The sequence below is a fragment of the Antedon bifida genome, chromosome 11 (genome assembly GCF_963402885.1).
Source record: "Antedon bifida chromosome 11, ecAntBifi1.1, whole genome shotgun sequence".
NCBI lineage: Eukaryota > Metazoa > Echinodermata > Crinoidea > Comatulida > Antedonidae > Antedon > Antedon bifida.
Window position 1 is genome coordinate 5,374,812 of NC_136236.1, and position 20,591 is coordinate 5,395,402.

At 32.4% G+C, this 20,591-nt stretch overlaps 3 protein-coding genes across 6 annotated transcripts in view; 1 reads left to right on the top strand and 2 right to left on the bottom strand.

Annotated features, from left to right (window-relative positions):
* Nucleotides 1-20,591, bottom strand: part of LOC144856385 (caveolin-1-like) — a 237,281-nt gene that overhangs the window by 55,261 nt on the left and 161,429 nt on the right. The window lies entirely within an intron of this gene.
* LOC144856360 (inosine-5'-monophosphate dehydrogenase 1-like) overlaps nt 1-20,591 on the top strand; it is a 70,747-nt gene that overhangs the window by 33,379 nt on the left and 16,777 nt on the right. Inside the window, exons 1-4 of one of the 4 annotated variants that reach the window (XM_078714348.1) lie at nt 13,694-13,793; nt 14,433-14,574; nt 15,392-15,632; nt 16,058-16,106. In XM_078714348.1, coding sequence (XP_078570474.1) covers nt 15,514-15,632; nt 16,058-16,106 — 168 coding nt within the window. In that variant the 5' untranslated portion in view covers nt 13,694-13,793; nt 14,433-14,574; nt 15,392-15,513. Of the gene's footprint in view, nt 1-13,693; nt 13,794-14,432; nt 14,575-14,683; nt 14,700-15,391; nt 15,633-16,057; nt 16,107-20,591 lie in introns of those variants that run through there. The other 3 variants (XM_078714349.1, XM_078714350.1, XM_078714351.1) reach the window with 3 other exon arrangements.
* On the bottom strand, nt 936-9,541 carry LOC144855848 (metabotropic glutamate receptor 7-like). Its single transcript, XM_078713791.1, has 8 exons — nt 9,158-9,541; nt 8,610-8,826; nt 8,082-8,366; nt 7,539-7,616; nt 6,677-6,865; nt 2,904-3,961; nt 1,650-1,905; nt 936-1,011 (listed from the first exon to the last, which is right to left on the bottom strand). The coding sequence occupies exons 1-8, from the start codon at nt 9,518-9,520 to the stop codon at nt 959-961; spliced, it is 2,499 nt and encodes an 832-aa protein (XP_078569917.1). The 5' UTR covers nt 9,521-9,541; the 3' UTR covers nt 936-958.

Consider the following 20,591-nt stretch of genomic DNA (forward strand, 5'->3'; position numbering starts at 1 on the left):
TTATTTTTGTTTTCTTCTCATATTTTTTTAGTATTGTATTTTATTAATTCGCTTTTGTTTTTTTTTTTTTTAGAATCGTATGAAGAACAAAAATGTAACAATTTTTTATTTATAATTCTTTTCTTTTATTTTTTATAGTACAGTATTAGATAACAGTTTTAGTATACAGTATTGCATTTAAATAATTAGTTATTTTATTGATTTATTTGGCAGAATCGTATTATAAACAAATGCTTATTTCTTTTTATTTCTCCTGCCTAAATAATGTATTAAATGAAATAAATGAATGATAAAGAAAACAAAATATTTCGGAATAAATACGGTACAATTTCAAAGAATTGTTTATGAAAATCAGCCCGTTTCAATCCACTTTGTTGAGATAGAACATTACCACAGAACAATAAATTAACTTCGTTAGAAGGGTAATTTCAAGTGGTTGTGACATAGTCGGTAATAATAATATGAAAACACTTAGATTGCCCTTTTCTCAAGGGGTGATCTGCCCTTTTCAAAGGCATGTACTGTACTTTACCTTGGTTGATGTTTCCATCTATAACGTAAGGGAAATTTATATTGCGTTGGTACTGAAAATACTAATACTAAAATGAATATAGTTGGTCTGTTGTTTTTTTTTCAATTTGTTCAATTATAATTTTTCTTTGTTTAATTTTTTTGGTATAAAAGTCGGCAAAACTGCATATACAAGATAATGTTTAATTCAATATTAGTTACCAAAATAAAGTTACGATATATTATTTTGTTCATATTTTTCAACTATTTTAACATTAATATTCAAACGTTTTATTATAATTTTAAATAAAATACTATTACTATGCTGTATAATAAAATATCAGATTCTACTAGTATTGTAGTGACATATATTCACAATATACTACAAATTTGGCTGAATCAAAAGCAAAACCTAGACACCGAGTGTTTAAAATGATAGGTGGCGCTCTTAAAACCTCGTTAAATCGCCATTTCTCACTTCTTCACCACGAAATCCCATTCCTAAAATGCATAATAAAAAATAATATTGATTCATGTTAATAATAATTGTGCTCTAGATTAAGATAATTACACGTGCATTAGTGAAATCTTAAAGAGTAGAAATGTATAAGGCGTAACAAGCGTTTGAAAGAATGAAAGAATTCTTAGATGTAGGCCTGTGGGGGCGCTATATAATAAAGTTGAACCGGAAGTGGATGAAAAACATTCAAAACGAAACCAAATCAGTGTTTTTCTAAGTGTACTCTAGGCTTAGGTGTGATAGAAGTAACTGAATTATAGGTCTAGTGATAGAAATCATACTGAAACACGAAGTTTTAGGTCTGTTAATAATTATGTTTTTTGAAGAAAATGTCGCCCTCTATAGATATTGAAAACAACTTTAGTATTAGGCTTCATTGAGATGGTAAACAGTATAAAGCAAAATTACAACCATACAATTATATAATGTATTAATTATCGCAACAACATATAACAGAATTCGTGAACGTTTATGCTGATGTCCATAACGTCACTTAGGGTAGGATAAGTTAAAACAGATTTTACTATAATGTGTCTTATGGGGAACATTAGTAGAAGACATTATTCCCTAATATCTGACACTTGAAAAAATTAATGTGTGCAAAAACAATTAAACCTACCATCAGCTGTTTGATGAGAGCACGATATAACTTGAATATCGGAAACCGCTGACAAACTGTCCACGCTAGCCGCAACGCGTAGCCCTGCAACATTCCTATGCACTGTCTGTGGCGTTTTCTGCGTGCCGGAATTTCCTAAGCTGCGTACATTTTTATCAGGCTGTAGTAGCACTATGTACACCTTCGGGCAGAAGAGGCAGAAAAGAAGAGAAGATGCACTTAGCATTACCACTAAACTCATCATTACGTCTTGAATCTATTGGAATGCAAAAATAAAACACATTTAAAATATTAGCTAGTGGAGTATTTGAAGAGAGGAACACATGACGTTCAGTGATTATCCCGGCTTAACGACTGTCATGACTCATTAATGAGATTGTTACAGTGTTTATTTCTATTTACCGTAACAGTGATCTATGGTTTTGATCTTCGCCAAAATAAGGACCAATGTGGGGGTGGTGTGTGTTGTAGTGTAGAGTACGGTTTAAACCTTCAGCGCGACAGGATACTTGCGTGTCATTTTAACAAATACAATCACAGAAGTACATTAGTTTTGCAGATTTTTTTCTCCCAAAAAACACTTTTCTTTAGAATGCATGGGCAAATACTGAATATTCCTCTCTTTTAAATTAAGGGAGAAATTAGTAGTAAACAGAAGTGGTTGTTAATTATTAAGACTTTTGGAATAAACTATACTGATAGTGGAAGGGTCGGCACGTTTTCTCCTTGATAAAAACATACCACTTTATATATTCCCTTATAAAACTTATCAGTGGACACTCTGGTGTAGTTTTCAATTGAAATATCAATAGAAAGTGATTTTAGCCTATAATTTTTAAATAGAAAACACTATTGTACCTTTCCAGATATTTTAAGAAATAAGTAGATCTATGGTTTTTCTGAAAATTCGAATACTGTATTATAAGTAGGCAAATGGTATTTCTTGTGTATCAATTCACAAGTTATCAAAGAATGCATTTGAGTGTTTGATTATTTGAAACAAACAGCATAGTGGAAGTACTGTAATCAATATCTTCCTAGTTCATCAGTGTAAATTTGAATTATTGATTTTGTAAACGCCTTTCTTTACAATGTAAACACATTAGAACCATTGTAGATGTATTTTTTCTAGGACAGATCAGAAAGGTCTTTAGATGAACATGTGTTAGACGTGGGAATTCTTAACAGTATCATCGTGTCTACGGCGCATGCGCAGTGATTGGATCAGGGAACAGCGATACCTAATTAACCTACCTCGTAATTCAAGTCTGATGTACCAAGATACACAGTAATAAATGCTATCCACAGAAGACACGTTGCGTACATCGCAAACGCTATGAATTTTGCCTCGTTGAAGTTTGACGGAATCTTTCGAGTTTTAAACGCATAGACGGTACACAACACTATCAATACAAAGTTGTACATCAAAGACATTACAGTTATAGCGTGGTCTGAAACCTTACAACGCAACACAACCGTTTCAGGATTCGGAAACGTTTGTACGGCCTGAGGTGGGTCTGCCGCCAACCAAATCGCTGCGGCAACAAATTGAATTGATATCAACAACGTACAAATCATTACTTGAGATTGAGGACTGGTGTAGCTCGGGCGTTTAGCGCTTCGAACACTATTATTAAAGATTCTCGAGATACGGTTGGTTTTCGTCAACAGTGCTGAGTAACAAATTACAGTACACAGCGCTAAACTGAATCGAAGCAGACCACAAGTCGACGCTGTTGGCCGAGATAGAATGAAAAATGGCACAATGTAACAATATAAAATACCGCCTAGAATTATATAACTGAGTTCTCTTCCCGAAGCGCGTACGACAGGTGTCGAGTTGAAACGTATAAACACCGCTGTGGTTAGACATGTCAGGACCATTCCAACGGATGCAAGGATAATTGGGATTATCACAGAAGGATTAGACCATTTTAAGTAATCCGCTTCAATTTCAACACATCTGCTTTTGTTGACCCCTGGTTTGAATCCTAATTCACACAGAACACACGATGTTTCGTTTTCTTGAAACGAATTTTCCGGGCAAGATGTGCACACCCAGCAACACGAAACACCGCCCTCACTTTTACGAATTTCACCATTTGCGCATGGTTCTGCGCAGACGGACTCGGGCTTTACACCGTTGTGCCAATGGAGAGCTAATGCGTTGAGTTCTAAGTGCCCGGATTGCCAATTTCCTATTGCCGTGTATTCGTACTTTCCCGTAGCCGTATTGTAAAGATATTGAAATATCTGATACTCTCCAAGTCTGTCTCCATCTTCATTGAACTGAACAAAAGACGATCCTTTTCCTACAAATATAAATTTACACATATACATAAATTTCGATACATATTGCGCATGCGAACAGTCGAGTTATATGATGTATATATGGTGGTTTTTTTTTTGTCCCATGAACAATATAATATATCTATTATTTACCATATAGACGTAAGATATGCTTAAATTTCTAAGAACAATGCACAATACCCAGATGGTACAGTACTTGAATTGTTAATTGCAGAATCTGAAATGTTGTTTGTGTATGTGTGTTACAGCTACGTCGGTCCTGTTTTTGTTTTGTTTTTTGTACCATGAAATATGACATAATAAATAATAAAAGTACAGTCGAGTTCTGAACACAGAACTTAAATATCTGATGTTCTTCAAGAAACTTAGGTAGAAATTTAGGTGTAAGAGTAGTACAATGTAGATACTGCAGTAACTGCAGTAGTATAATTTTCAAATGATCCCTTACATACATTCAGGAAGTAAGACAAATACTTGAAACATTAGATTGCAAAGTAATGGAATTAGGAAGGAAGGGTTGAAACCAAAACCACAACAAATTACCTCATTTTATTCAGGTAAATGTTGCAATACAGAGAATTTATCATTAAGTTTAGTTTTTCATCGTTGATTGACAACGATATATTTCATTTCAATTCTGTGTTCAGTTACTGCAGTAACTATGTTTTACTTCAATAATGTATTACTTTAGTATGTTACATGTCTTCTTATTATGACTGCAGTTTCGATGCAGTAATTGCATTTTGTGTATACTGTAATTACCAAAAAAGCTTATAATTGAATGAACATTAATAAGTAAACCAAATGCAATAACTGCTGTAGAATCATTTTGGCATGTTCTCTGAAATCAGCTCTCTGTTACCATCCACGTTGCCTTTGTTTTTTCTTCAGTAATTTGTTTAAAGACACTTAATTTGCTTGTAGAAATTAATGGGATATATATTTTGATATGAACACTTGACTGTATCATGGTACTCATTAACTAATGGAGCCAAAATGATTGCTTAACCGAAGTTGATAGGTTTTAAGAATATTTCAGAACACTTGTAACAGCAAATAGGCTTCATTAATTAGTTAAGCTGGAAATTTTCACTCAAGTCGAATTTCAAATTACCTTTTTTCCACAATTACTGCATTGAATTTTTAATGTTTAGGGTTTGAGAAAAGATGATAATGGCATATTTATAGCATAATGTTGCCAATTTTGTATTTTACCATTTTAAGAAATATTCATTGTTTAATGAAACAAAATACTATGTTTTTAATTTATGTTAATCGAATATTATATCTGAAATTCATGCCTTCAAAGCAGTCACATTGCTCGATACAACCACAGCATTGTTAATTTGAGGAAAACTCTCCATGTTGAATTAGATAGATTAGATGACAGCCAGACAATAACACGATCAAATTTATAGTACTTCGTAGTAGTTATACAATTATAATCCTGCTAAAGTAGGCATGTTATATGGATACGAAATGGAACCATTTTTAACGTTATAAAAATGTTTTTTTCTCATCATATCATATCGTGAAGGTATTAACAATCACAAAATGACCTTTTGATTTGTAATTAACACGACGTACTTGTTACAGATAATACAGATACAGATAGTAGAATGGACTTTAATTATTAAGATATAAATTAGGGCGTTTCACCCATTCGTTAATTAGGCCTACTTACTTGTTGACGAATCACGGTATACAAAGATGTACTACTTCGTTTTGAAGTAGGCCTAATGGATTTGTTTCCATATTCTCTGGAGTTCCTAAGATACCTTAGTTAGGAATAGAGACTAGATAATATCCCTAAATTTACAATCGTGTATTCTTTAACTTTACTCGACGCTATTCAATTGTTTTGAATGATGTTCATTACATCGCGGAGGCGAAATACATTCGCCAATTTGGTTTAACAAATTATACAACAAACTCAAATCGCGAAAATAAAAGGTCGCGAAATAGTTAAAAATGTAAAATCGCGAAAATTTAGGGCCGTGAATATGTTGGACTTTACAGTATACAAACTGCACTACTGCCTGTGTTGACTTGTTATAATCGATAACGGGAATAAACATTGTATTGTCTTATTTTTCAACCAATCGAAATCCGATTTTTCTCGCGCGTACTGCTACCAAATTAAATATTCATTACATAAGAATAAATTGTTTTATATATCTATAGGGGCCTATATTGTGTTTTTTTTAAATTCCTTTTATTGCGTTTTACTTTCGAAATTATTATTTTTGATTGTACATGACAATTTTGCTATTGAGATCGAATGTATATTTTACCACCTGTATTAGTTGTATATGAAAATCCAGGTCTTTAAATATAATACTAAATTACTAATAAGGTATCATATTAAAAAGTATTTGAAGGTATTATATCTCTGTTATGTTTCACAAATAATAGAGCACAGGGCTGTTAGAATGTAAGCCTAGGCATACAATTATACTTAGGATTTCACTAAAAAGAATAGTGGCAATGACTTGTGTTCAAGCGAAGCCTATTCTAGCCTGTGACAATACAAAGTGAATACTAACATTGATATTTTTGTTTAAAGCTCTTTCTACACTATGAAACTAGTTTTACAAAAAAAAAGTGTGATGTACCCAAAATATGATATGCCCAAATATGGTAGTCGGATATGAGATCATCATGCCCATATATGGGCATATTTTTATGTTTGATAGAGCTTAAAACATAAACGTTACCTTCAAATGTTACATTCTTGATAAATTGTAGTAATAGTTCTCCATTAGACGCCACATCATTCAGAGATTCTTCATTTAGTTGTAACGCGTCAATCATGTCTTGTAACGCATATGCAAACGCATAAACCGAGTCGACAACAAACGCAACTTTATCTTCCTGCGTGTGACGTAACTCCGTTGATGAATTTACTGATAAAAAAGAATAGCATTGATGAATCAGTTACCAAGAAGAGTTAGGCTGTTTTGACCTTGTTCCCTAATTACATACACGAACAGTATTATATTAAAACAAAAAACTATACTAATAATAGCAAGTTGTGGTATGTTATAGCTTGTACAACAATCTGTTATGCGTGATTAATTTTGTAGGAATAATTACGTATAAAGCTATGTCTACACTATCAGACTTTATATGTGACAACAAAATGTGATGTGCCCATTATATGGACATGGTGATGTCACATCACTACCATATTTAGGCATATCAGCACCATTATTTGGGCACAGATATTTTTTTTACTGGTGGGTCAGTGTGATAGGGTCTGGAATAAGTTTTAACTTTTACAGGACGACGGCCTATCTCTCCCTTATGTTTTCAGTGACAGTATAGGTTTAATATAAGCAATTGTAAATAATGCATTTTTTTTCCAAATCTATGGTACCTTTTAAATGTATTCATTTTCAATGCAAGCAACCATATATTTCGGTTTTTAAAGTAAAGTATTGAAGCTTGTTTCGTGCATAAAATTTAGAAACTTTCACAACGCAGTGAGTTTCAAACATGCTTAAATATATGATTACGTCATTGTTGCTTAATATTAATATTATTAAGTTACTGCTTCTTAATTTCATTTTTTCGTACCTGTTTGCCAGTATTCGTTGAACCACATATTCCTCTTGTTGTTATTTGGATGTAGTGCGGTGAAATAATCGTCAAACCCTAATATAAAATCGAATATTATGTTAATGTTCATGATTAAATAAAAGGCGTACATTGCATTATCAATATTATATACCGATTTTTAATAATAAATATACCAAGGTTGTGAATAAAATCACTTGAAATGTGTGTAACGGTATGGTACGCCACAACGGTAAAACAAATTATTTATAATGGTATGATTAGATAGTCATATGTGTTTGAAAAAGCAATGTTATTAGTAAACTAGTGTTTATTACATCATTTGACAAGAACCACAAATGGCGTCGCATTGCTTAATTATAAAAAGTATACCGGTAATTATTTTGAAATGACATTAACCGACACACGAAAGAAATAATAGGCCTAATATATTATATTCATAATATTTAATATTATTTCTATCGTAATATAGGATTATATTGCTATAAAATAAATTTAAAGGACGCGTTGCTAATTGTGACAAAAATAGACTCCACATTTTACCTTCAACATTGAATCTTTTAGGTACCAACGTGATCGCTCCCTCCGCTTGTTTTTCTAGGCCATCTAACATAAACGATTTTGTCCCCCAGCCATCGCTTCCAATCCAGATAAAATGATCATTTAAATTGTTGTTTGAGGCGGCCCGTAAAAGGCCTGAAACGTCATCCTCGTTGACAAAGGCCATCACAACGCGGGCTTTAGGGTCGTCTGCTAGGTACTTTACTACACGCTCGTAAGTGGCTTCTGTCTGGCTTTCAATTATTTCAGAACGGCTAACACATATGTCTACCAAAAAATATAAGAATGATTTTCTAAATCCTACAAAAACGTGTCAAAACATAAAATGTATTATTTGGTACCTAATTTTAAAAAATGTAGCGCCCTCTATAATGTCAGCCTTAACACGTTAGGAAAAAAAAAATTAACTTAAAGTATTCACAAGACCTGACATTGGTAAGTGTATTCTCTGAACACTTATATAGTACCAACATTACTCAGTACTGGTATTACCATGTAGAAATAATATACCTTCATTGCGTGTCTGATTAATAAAAGCGTCGACGCCATTTTTTCCGTAGTTGCCAGAAGAAGCAACCGTTGATACATAGCTCCAACCAAGTCGTTTGATGACGTCAACAATGGCTTGAACTTGGAACGTGTCTGGTGGGACTACTCGTAGAAAATAGTCATACCGTGTCTTGTCGCTTAGTTCTGGACTAGTTGAAGCGTAACTTATTTGTGGAACCTATGATAATTAGAAATTAATATAATTTTTATATGTATTTATGATGAAACAATATTCTTGTCCGTACCAATGTTAATTATGTAGAATTAGAAAGCGATTAAAAAAAAATATTTCCAAATAAAAACAAATTCAGGAATAGGAAACTGTTTGCTGATAGGGTAATCGAAAGATTATGAAGAAAAAAAACACTTTTTGAAGAAGTACAAATCTTTGAACTGCAGCAGTTTGGAAGAAAGAATGTAGCTAGGCCTACTGCAGAAGAATGATATACTTGTGTTGTTTCCCAAAAGTGTTTCCTTAATAGGGGTTTTATTGTATAAAATATATTTACCTTAAAGACACGTAGAATGCTTCCCACTGCTTGAGAAACAGAGCTACTGGAAGCTCCAACAATACCAACGGCTTGTTGATCTTCATTCACCTTGGGGTTGCTACCATCCGGGCACACATACGTACTTCCCGCGTTGGTATACAGATTCGAACTACTGAACATCTCTACCGTCTGCTCCAGCGCGTATGTTTCCAGCCGACACGTGTCGTACATCCTAGCCTCAAGATGTATCCCTGGCAAGAGGCTCGTATTTGCGTTGATCTGATCGACCGCAAAGAACATCGCCTCCAAGCGCTGTATGCCACTCTCCCGCAGTGGTCCACACGATTGCCCGTCCTCGCTGGTTGTATGAACTGGAAACATTCCGCCCAGCACTATAGTATTATTCTGCGTCATGGTGTAATCCACAGTAAGTAACACAATTAAGATTTTTACAAAACAAGACATTACAATTTTTCTTGTATATACCATTTTGGTAAATGTTATTCATTACTTAATAACTAATTATGAGATCTTTAACCGGATCGTACAAGAACGTTTTTAAGAATGGTTCCTTCCGTTTTTGTGTTGATTTATTATCTTCTTTTACAATCAAGGCTATTTACCGGTTTGGTAATCCGGGTACAGTTTGCAGCACGTTTACGCATGACATCATCAAAACAAAGTTTTGTTTTCAACAACAATAGATATTCATTTGTGTTAAACACCTGAAAAATACATTAAGTTTATACATTATGAATGATGTCATAGCCGATTCGCCAAAATAGGCAAGTGGCATAATTTGTTTAATATCATAGACAAATTAAAATAGGAAACAAATAATCTAAAGTTTGCTTCCAACAGGGACGCAACACAACACAAGGACGTGGACTCGACGCATATGAATTGACCAATCAAAAGCAAAAGTTCGGGCGATCCGTTGCGTCCTGATTGGTCAAATTTATTTCGGTGCGCTTACCTCTCTCTCGCCTTGCGTCCAAGTGAGAACCAAGTCTATAATGATACAGTGCATTTTATTCTATATACTGTACGTCCAATCAAATAGGAAACTAATTACCAAAAAAATGCCGACGGTTGTTTTATTTGACAAGATATACCAAAACTCATCACCACAACATGTCATCATAAAGTAAAAATTAGCATTTTTTGTTTTTTTTAAATTTACAAATTTGAACATCAATAAAAAAAAGTCGAAAAATATGTAAATTGGGAAGAGGGGGAGGATGAGAGAGAGAGATAGAAATAAAACATTATAGATTATTGTATAGCTATAGCTGTCTAGATAACGAAAATATATAAAACTGTTAAATGTTCACCACAAGTGCAAGAGTTTTATCTAATCGTATCCTCTATTATTAATAATATTATAAAACCGAGATTGAAGGAAATGTTTGGATTACTATGAAATCGGAAGGAATCAAATCACTCGAGTGGTGATCACCACAGTGTCTTGCAAGGTCGCGATAATCAACTTGAACTAACTTATAAATAGATGCATTCAAGATTCAACGATTTGGATTGGTCCACTTTAAAATTTAAAATTAATTTTGCTTGGCATAATTAAGACATTGAAACTACAAGAAAAATACATCAAATTGCACAAATGCCAGGCCAATAATAAAATAAAGTGAATAGGCTAATGTTAAAATACTGTTAAAACGATTAAATACAAACATGACAGTATAGAGTTCATCAAACATTTGAATTATACATATGAATGCTATTTACAACAAAGGACTTTCTAGTTCTACATAGATTGACTTTTAATGGTCGTAGTGTAATGCCGTAAGTAGGCCTAACAACAGAAAAACAAAATTCTATTATTGTTTTGCTGATTTTGGCTTTAAATATATTAATATTAATTATAACCAACCAATTTTAAATCATATCGATCATAAATAATAAACCTGTTTCTATTTTTCTATAATTATTATGTATTTCAAAACATGTCGAAAATGAAAATATGCATAAGATAATTATATAATAAAAACAAAACGAAAACATTTTCTTGTATGATGATTATATTCAAATTGATAAAGATTAGTTGAAACGGAGGAGTGGAGTTGTTGCTTGGTGGTTATGATGCTTGGCTATCACTCCAAGGGTTCAAGTCCCGTCACATGTCAGGATTTTTTCCAAGGACAAAATTACAACTCCACTCTCAAAGACTTGTAATAAGACTTTGTTTATGTAGAGCATCTTGTGTATATGTTTGTCTTGTGAGAGTCCCTAATGATCAGCAATTGCTGGATAGATCACCCTCTTTAAAATATGGTTTTGAAAAAAACTATCCAAAAAAAGTATTTTATTTATTTATTTTATTTTATTCAATTTTCAGGCACAAAAAAAACATGACAACAAGACAGCGGTGCAGCACCCTGAGGATTGCCATGAGTGCAAAGCACTATCGAGATGGCTCTCCATATACTGCACTTGAACATATATGACATATATGCACATCGATGCAATGTCTGCAGAAACCCCATTTCTAAACATTAACACAAAGAAATGTTTTACAGCTACAATGAGAACATAAAACATTACAAAATAAACGCAAATAAAAACAAGTAACAACAAATACATAAACACATCTTTATTTTAACAGAACATAACGTCTTATCACTATTTAAACGTGACAATATTTATAACAAAGGAAGAGAAATAAAGAAATTAACTTTTTTAACGAAATTTGTAATTTCACTTTTCCCTGATTATAACGTAGATTTTAAGCTGCATGTTATTACACTGAAACAAATTCTGTAGCATCTATTAATATTCAGTAACAACTTCGGTAGAATCCAATATCTTCATAAGCTACTTCTTTTTTTGAAAATGGATTTTTAAGGAAGAACTTTAAATAATATTAAATATTCAACTAGTTTCTATCTTGATTGGTTAACACTCTTTACCATTCTTCGCCATAATGATTAAATTCAATCAACTCCATTACGGATCTAAGCTGTAATCCCTACATAAAATTATCGCATAATCTCTGCAAATGTGGTAGAAAGTGAATTTCCCTCTAAGGACCTTCTGATCCAGAAACCCTATTTCCTGAGAAGGCTATACATTTTATTTTAGTAAATCAAGATGGTGAATTCAACTAAAGGACCCCTTGGTATATTTTATCAATAAGTTACTGTAAATCTTTCTGTTTTACTTTATCGTTTTGATTTAGCCTTTGCTTATTTCATTTGTATTTGATCCAGCCACTGATACCTATATCATTGTCATTCATTGTCACAGTGATTTTTTTTTAATTTATCTTAAAGTAAAGAACGTTCAAAACGTCAACGACGTCGCTAAGCGATATACGCGCGCGTATCAGATGTTCAATTGTTATCCGCATTTGAACGCGCGCGTATCAGATTTCAATTGTTATCCGCATTTGAACGCGCTCATATAAATATGTTCAATCGCTATCCGCATTAAAACATACGTATAAAATCATAGAGATAATAATATAAGCCGGCTTTCTTCTATCTATGGCATATAGGCTAAAGGCCTATATTATTATCTGTTCGTTTAATTGTTATCCGCATTTGAACGCGCGCGTATAAACCTACTCAGTTGCTCCCCTAATTTGAACGCGCTTCGAAAAGTCTCCCAACAAGTTTTTGATGTTTAGATTCCGAGGTTTAATTGAGATAGTTTTTACTTATGAATTATGCGCAATTTCTGTACTTTTCTTCTTCTTTTTTTGTATCCGTGATAAGCATGTACGTGATAAATGATAACGTTAGGCCTAGGTTAAATAATTTTGCATATGACTACGCGGCATTTAGACATTTGCCTATGTTACTATTCAATATATCGAGTCAATACAAGCAACAGAAAACTCGTCATTTAAAATTATATCATAATTTAATTAAGATAACGAATTCAATATTCACCTGGTTGTTATCATATAATTTGATTCTTATAAGAAAAGTCCTTGACGAAGATGTACTTATATAGGATTATTGACTTTCTTGAAAATCACAATCCTGTTTCGATGATGACCAAAATAATAATACCAATGGCATTCGCAACGTTGATGATGCAGAAGTGATATTCCATTACTAAAGCAATACACAATAATAAATTACTCGAGCAATCTGTGGCTTATTGATTGAAGAAGAATTGTAAGTGATCGCATCATCAATGAGATCATTATAAATAGTCTGTTGTTTGCGATGGCCCGTGTACCGTAATGGTAATACACGACGTTTGTTTCATTTCATGAAAGAGGGCGTCGAACATCGTCCGTTGCGCGCCTGAACGTACAATAGTAGTCTGTGGCCGTATTCACCAATCTCAATTAGGCTAAGGGGAATACTTACCCTTAAAATTTAAGAATACCCTTAACCGTAATAACTGGTATGTGTATGATATACACACGAATTAATAACAGTGTCTACCAGCAAGAATCGTTAGACCTACAGTAAGCTCCCTGTTTAAAAAATAAACAAAAACCAAACGAGAGTAAACTTTGTCAACTGATATGACCAATTCATAAAAAGTTACGTTATGATTGTTTTTGTTTGTAATTATTAGGCAGTAGGTACTCTTTTCAACTACTTTGAATGAATTGGTTCTAGATAAGAATTCGAAAATATTGGACTTTGCAGCTTGTACCGGGCTCCTTGGTACAAAAGTAAGTATTCCTACACACTTATAGAAACATAACACCAGGAGGTGATTACAATTCCGTTCGTCATCACGCCTACTCTGTGATAGCGCTAGTTACTATTCGTTATGCATGATTGATTTCAATAAATTACGTAATATATACATTACTGCTGGCTATGAACTTGTAACAACGAAGTTCTAAGTCTGAAATAGCCTCACTCTAACCGGAGTATCTTAACTACTAATAGCAACATGTTGTGTTCGTGCAATAGCAATAATTGACCTTTTAAAAATCACCTAATAATTTTTTTTTCGTCAATTTTCTTCATGTATCTTCTTACTGTATGTGTGTTGGGGCGTTATGCATGATTGATTTAAATAAATGACGTAATTATACCGGTGTCGAATTGTTCCCGTCGTTCATTTACTGCTGGTATTATATTATTATAATTATTTTCTGTGCAGGAAGAAATAAATAAGATTTCGCAGTAATACTTATACTTATTATTATCTTATTTTTTCGTCAATTTTCCTAATTTAGCTTCTTTAGTAGGCCTACTGTATGGGGAAGTTGCTGTTGGGTATGTGAAGTGTGGGGATTTGTTGTTGGTGTGAAGGGAGAGGGTAGTTGTTGTGGGGTGTGAAAACAAGTTTGTTTTTGCAGATACATGGAATCGGCTACACAAATATCGATGCATTTGACGAAAGTCACACTTGTATAGAAGAATGCAAGAAACGAGACGGGACATATACACAGCTTATAACCGAATTTGTAACCGATCCTGCTCCATTAAGTGTTGCTACTGGTATTGGCCTATAATTATGTTGTGTTTCTATGTTGAACAATAAGCCAAAATATTTTTCATGGAACAGTACCTTTAACTCGTCTACTCGAGAGAGCAGCAGTACATGAAAAAAACAATTAAGTGAGGTACAAAATCTGTTCCATTTTTCTTTTATTTAGCGCCCTCAATTGCATTACACTTTATATCGAGGCGCATTTGGAGTACGTAATATGTACTATACCAGATTATTGCAAGGATATTTTTTTTAACAGCTTATGGAATCTAACTGCATAACCCTATGAAACGCCAACTTCAATTCTGTGTACCGTTTTACTTTAGTGTTCAATGACAACGTGGATTTAATAACACAAATTTATATTAGAATTTATATTTTATATATCAAATATATTCAGACTTCTTTTTAACTTTGATTAAATTTCGACCCATTTGCTGGCAGCCAATTTGACTATCTGTTGCCTTAAATTACAGTTTTTTTAGGTAATAAATTATGTCAAATTTTTTATCAAAATGGCATATTCAACAACAGAAAAATAAACAGAATTATTTGTTAGGGGGGACAATATAATAAAACAAAAGAAAATAAAGTCTTAAATTATTAACAGCCTACTCTATTACACCACCTGCACATAATGTGTCACCAATGGGTCTTCGTAAACTGAAAGCTCTCTAAGCTGTTAAAAAATGATAATCTACAACCCTGTTTGGGGTTACGTTACGTACTCCAAATATACCTCTTTATCTGGTTATTCAGTCGAAAATTAATCCCGCATGGTTAATGAGGTTAACTTATTATGCGTACAGATTGCTCTTCTTACAGACAGATAACTTGAATTTCGTTTAACTTTCGAAGAGCATTCGTGTTGTATAAGCTGCCGAAAGAACATTCCTTGTTTTAAGTAACATTCCGGTTTATCTAGACCAATATATTAGCGAACAGAAATGGCAGAATGTAGCCTGGCAAATGGAACAACTAAAAGCCGGAGCAGCAACAAAACACCACCTACAAAAGACGGTGTAACAGCTGCAGAGCTTTTCCTTGATGAAGGGCTAACTTACAAGTAAGTAAATATTGTTTAATAAGTTTAACTTTGTATATATGCCTAGGCATATACTAATACTAGGCTAGTTGATATGCATGCCTCGTGAATCATGATATTAATTTTAACCCCCCAACAAAACAAGTTTTAAACAGGTCCAAAAATCAAAGCAAACACTTGCTAGGTTTAGGCTTGGCCTACATGACATATGCTAGGCCTGGCCCTACCAAGCTAGTTACAGATGATCTAGGCTAGGCCTTTTTATTGTAGGCCAGTATCAATATAAGGAAAGGGCTTCCGGGTTGTGTTAATTTAGGCTACCTTGGCCTATCTCTACGGGCCAGCTAAAGGAATGTTAAAAAAGTTAAGATAATTCAATTTATTTAAATATAATGTCTCTTCTTAATGATAATTTTTTCATTATCATATGTAATTTTTTTTTACAGTGACTTTCTCATTCTACCGGGTTATATAGGTTTCGCTGCCGAAGAAGTGGTAAGAACTAAAATTTATATTTTATTTTTATTGTTAAATTTAGTGTCATGGGCAGTATGAATGAGACAATGATCTCCTATCATTTATTATTTGTTAATGTGTTCATGTTGATTTTGTGTGAAACAAATACGTATTTGATATTTTCTATATTGCCGTTAAATCACTGGCAGATAGGATTTAATCAACCTTATAACATTTGTTTTCTTCCACTCTACTGTATGATATTGAATGGAACATATGGTTTATTTTGTATTTTATTCAGTTGACAACCAACAGCGATGAAACCGCCACTAACAGGTTGAATCTAAACATAATAAACTATAACAATATACAATCATAAAAGCAACAATAACAAACAAAGATCGAAACATTATAGAGATTTAACAATTTTATCGTTTATAAACACTAGAGACAACCTCTGTTCAGTGAACATATTATTATATTTATTAAAGGGACACTTTGTTGAGAGTCCAGAAAGTGTTCCCTTGATAGATTCTTTTATTTATATTAATCAGAAAACAGTTGTTTTTTCAATGTCTTGATTTAATAATCTTATTGATTAAAGATAATTAATTTTAATCTATTCACTAATTGCTATGCTCTTTACTCTGTCTCTGTCGGAGTTAATTAGTCTATTGGAGTTCTAAATACAGTAGTGGTTTAGCTTGAAATTCTGTATACCTCCATTATGATATCATTTAGAGTAGAGAGCTAACACTACCATTATCAAACTAGTTTGATAAAAAAGTGTGATGTGCCCAAATATAATAGTGATATGACATCATCATGTCCATAGACAATATGGGTACATCATGTTTTGTTATCACATAAAGTTTGATAAGTGTAGACAGAGCTTAAGATGTATGTTTGTTTTTCCATTAAGATCCAAATCCAACAAGAAATCAATTAGTTAGAAATAATTCCCACAAAAAATTCTAGATATTTTTTTAATGCAATTATTAAGCTATATTTAAAGTTGTCTGCCAAATTGTGCAATTACTGCAGTATTATTATTACTGCCTTGCTCTACAGTAACCATGCCAACCAGTTGAAGGTTTTCTAATGAAATCTATATATAATTCATTCAATCACAATATACATCCTATGGTTTATACCTATTCTACTATGATAATGTGTTTTTTTTTTCACTGTTGTTTAAACCAATCATACAATAAAGACTTGGATATTGAATGTCATTAATTTATTTGACATTTAAATTTCGAGTTCGAAGATTTATTATCAACCAAAATGACGCCGGAGTCAAATGGAGTATTGAAAATACAAAAGAGAATTGACTGAAAAAAAAAATGTGATGTGCCCATATATGGACATGATGATGTCATATCACTACCATATTTGGGCACATCACTACCATATTTGAGCTCATCATACTTTTTTTGTCAAACTACTGTAGTTTGATAGAAGTGTAGACTATGTACAGTACAAGATGGTGCATTTATGTGACAAAAAATATGATGTGCCCAAATATGGACATGATGATGCGCCCAAATATGGACATGATGATGCCATATCACTACCATAGTTATTTTAGGCTCATCACACTTTTTTTTCCAAACTAGTTTGATAGTGTAGACACAGCTTTAAACAAGTAGGTCGTTCAGAATGGTATGGCCAGTTTGAAAATATTGATTTTTGTTTCTTTAATCTTAAATGGCCTTGTTGCTACTTATGTTGTATTCTAATTCTACTTCTAAACCTCTTCCAATTCATTAAATGATTGTAGTAAATTCAGTTACTATATTCAAGGACTTTAGATAGAATTGTAATTTTGATTAACAGCATTGTAGCCTACCACTGTACAGTGATAGATTCGTTCCTAGAAGATGCTTTAATTTTAATTTTGTTAAAATATGATTTTTTTAAATTGCAAAATGTGCAATTGCAGAGACTTAATTAATTTATTAGTTTTTTTCAAGTTTGATTAATTGAATGAAATTTGAACTGATTAATTTATGCAGTATCATACAGTTAGGCATATTCTGCCTGTATTAAAGACCAAAGCGTTTATCTAAACCTACAGTAACCATAACAATGTTACAATTGCACCACATTACATGTGACACATATCATGTTATTAACATGATACATGCGTCACGTGTGATGCAATTATTTGCCTATGATACTGGACAGATTTAATCGGATGGAATGATATTTTCTTTAAGTAGAATTTAATTCTCAGAGAATTATTTTTAAAAATAACCCTGAACTAGGTTTAGCCAGTGAGCGCTCAATCGTTACGCCACTGCTTGCATTGTTTTGAGTTCTACAGTTATAGAGTACAGTACTAGTCTGACATTTCATTTAATGATATATAATGAGTTGTTGAACTACTGTAATAGAAAATGCAGTTTATTACTGATCTACGTATACAATAACATTACAAACAAAATATATACTGTTCAGTGTTGAAGAAAGTCTTTTAATATTTAGACAAAATTATATTATTAATTAATATTAATATAGGAAATTTAATTATGAGGTCTGTTCTGTATCATGTATTATGCTACTGTACACTATCGGAAACAATAGCTTGGTCAGACTGATATGTTATAAATAAAACTATCATACATGGATGGATTCACCATTTATTTTGTTTATTATTTAAATTAGAAACCTGACATTGACAATACAGCACTCTGAAGAAGAGATTTAATATGCCTTTTAATTAATAATGAATCATTAATCAAACTCACTGAATTGTAATTACCAGCTATTGTCTATATCTGACCTGTGTGTAAACTTTTCTGTTAGTGTTAGTAATGAAGAAAAAAAAGTGTAATTTATAAACTAAGTTAATTAATTAAGTTATAATGTTACTAGTTTAAGTTACTCTGTAGTTTAAGTTATATCTAGTTATTGAAGTCTAGTACTACTGTCTAGTTAGAAAGATGTATTGATTGCAATTGAAAAATATATTTTTCTCAGGGGGACAGTCCCTGTATCTGTAAAAGTGTAAGTTTACTAAATACTAATAATAAATCTGTATAAACCTCCAAAAAGTTGCTACTGTAAATAACTAGTTAGACTAAAACTGTAGTTAACTAACTGTAGGTACAGTAAATGTCTAAAGTTTAGTTAAATTTAACTATTAACTGACATAAACTAGTTAAGTTGCTAAAATATTGCAACTACTGTAGTTACATTTCTAGATAACTATTTAAGTTACTATAATATAATAGTACAATAACTAGTTTAGTAATACTAATGTAGTAAATTTACTGTAGCTACAGTAACTAGTTAAATAAGAAATTTACTAGTTAAACAGCTAGTTTAAAGTTAAAAACCAAATTATTCTAATTAATTTTAATTCATAAAGTCTTGCAAATAAATTTGTTTTAAAAAACCCAAGTTTTAAAAGAACATTCTGTATTAAACTATGGTGTAAAAGTTCAGTAGATCTGTTCAGAGCTTTATTTGTACCTTGCCTTAGAGGCTTTTAATAGTTGATAGGTTAATTGAATTGGAATACCTGTGTTGCTTACTTAGCCTGCTTCTATGTACAGCAGATTGTTTTTGTAAGCCTGTCATACTTGAAATGAAGACACTGATCTTCCATCTCAGAAATTGGTAATGGAAAATGAAGTATCAAAGCAAACATTAGGTATCTTCTTGCTGTAACTGTGAACCCGACTTAATATAATACTGGACATAGTGAATTGATACCAGACTAAAAAATTTAATGTTCTTATGAAATAGATATTTCCACTTGTTCCTAAATAAATACATCAATTTTGTTACCCGACTTTACGTGTAAGAAATCTGTCTTCTTGCTGACTGTTAACCTGACTTAATATATGATAATTAATAAACATGGTGATTTAATACCAAAATAAAAAATTGAACATGCTGTACAATTATCGTTATTAATCGTATGAAATGAATTATGTCCACTCGTTCCTAAATGAATCCACTCGTCTATGTCATGCCTAGCTTACCTGGATAAACCAACAATAGCCCTTTCTTCCCAAATTTTCATTGAACACCCCTTTCCACAAATGGTATAGTCCATGAACTATGCCCTCAGGTGGGAACCTCCCCACAAACCATCTACTTTTCGAGTTATATCTCGCTCTTTGAGGAGAAAGGGCTATGGTTGGTTTATCCAGGTAAGCAGCATTCATAGAATACCAACACCACTGTTTGTGTAATTTATTTACCCCATTTTTTTTCGAGAAAGAAATTCTACTCCAGGCTTTAACAACTTGTGTTTTTAAGATCATCTAAGAGTTGATAAACTAGAAGGAAATCAACAACTTCACAAGTTCTAATAAATGCAGCATTATTTATTTTGGCACAAATGATAGCAATACATACAGTATATAGAGGTCCAAACTGTATGCAATAAAAAATGATGTACCTATACCACTAACTGTACATATCTCTTTATTGTCAAAATGTAAAATAATAATAATTATATTGCTTAACTTATTTGACACAATGATGTCATATTACTACCATATTTGG

What these genes read in the sequence shown, in the direction of transcription:
- LOC144855848 (XM_078713791.1), bottom strand. Translation starts at nt 9,520, where the DNA reads ATGTTTCCAGTTCATACAACCAGCGAGGACGGGCAATCGTGTGGACCA. An exon ending in TAAAAGATTCAATGTTGAAG is followed by an intron (nt 7,617 to 8,081) that starts GTAAAATGTGGA and finishes ATTTTATATTAG; the next exon opens with GGTTTGACGATTATTTCACC. An exon ending in CAAGAATGTAACATTTGAAG is followed by an intron (nt 3,962 to 6,676) that starts GTAACGTTTATG and finishes TTATATTTGTAG; the next exon opens with GAAAAGGATCGTCTTTTGTT.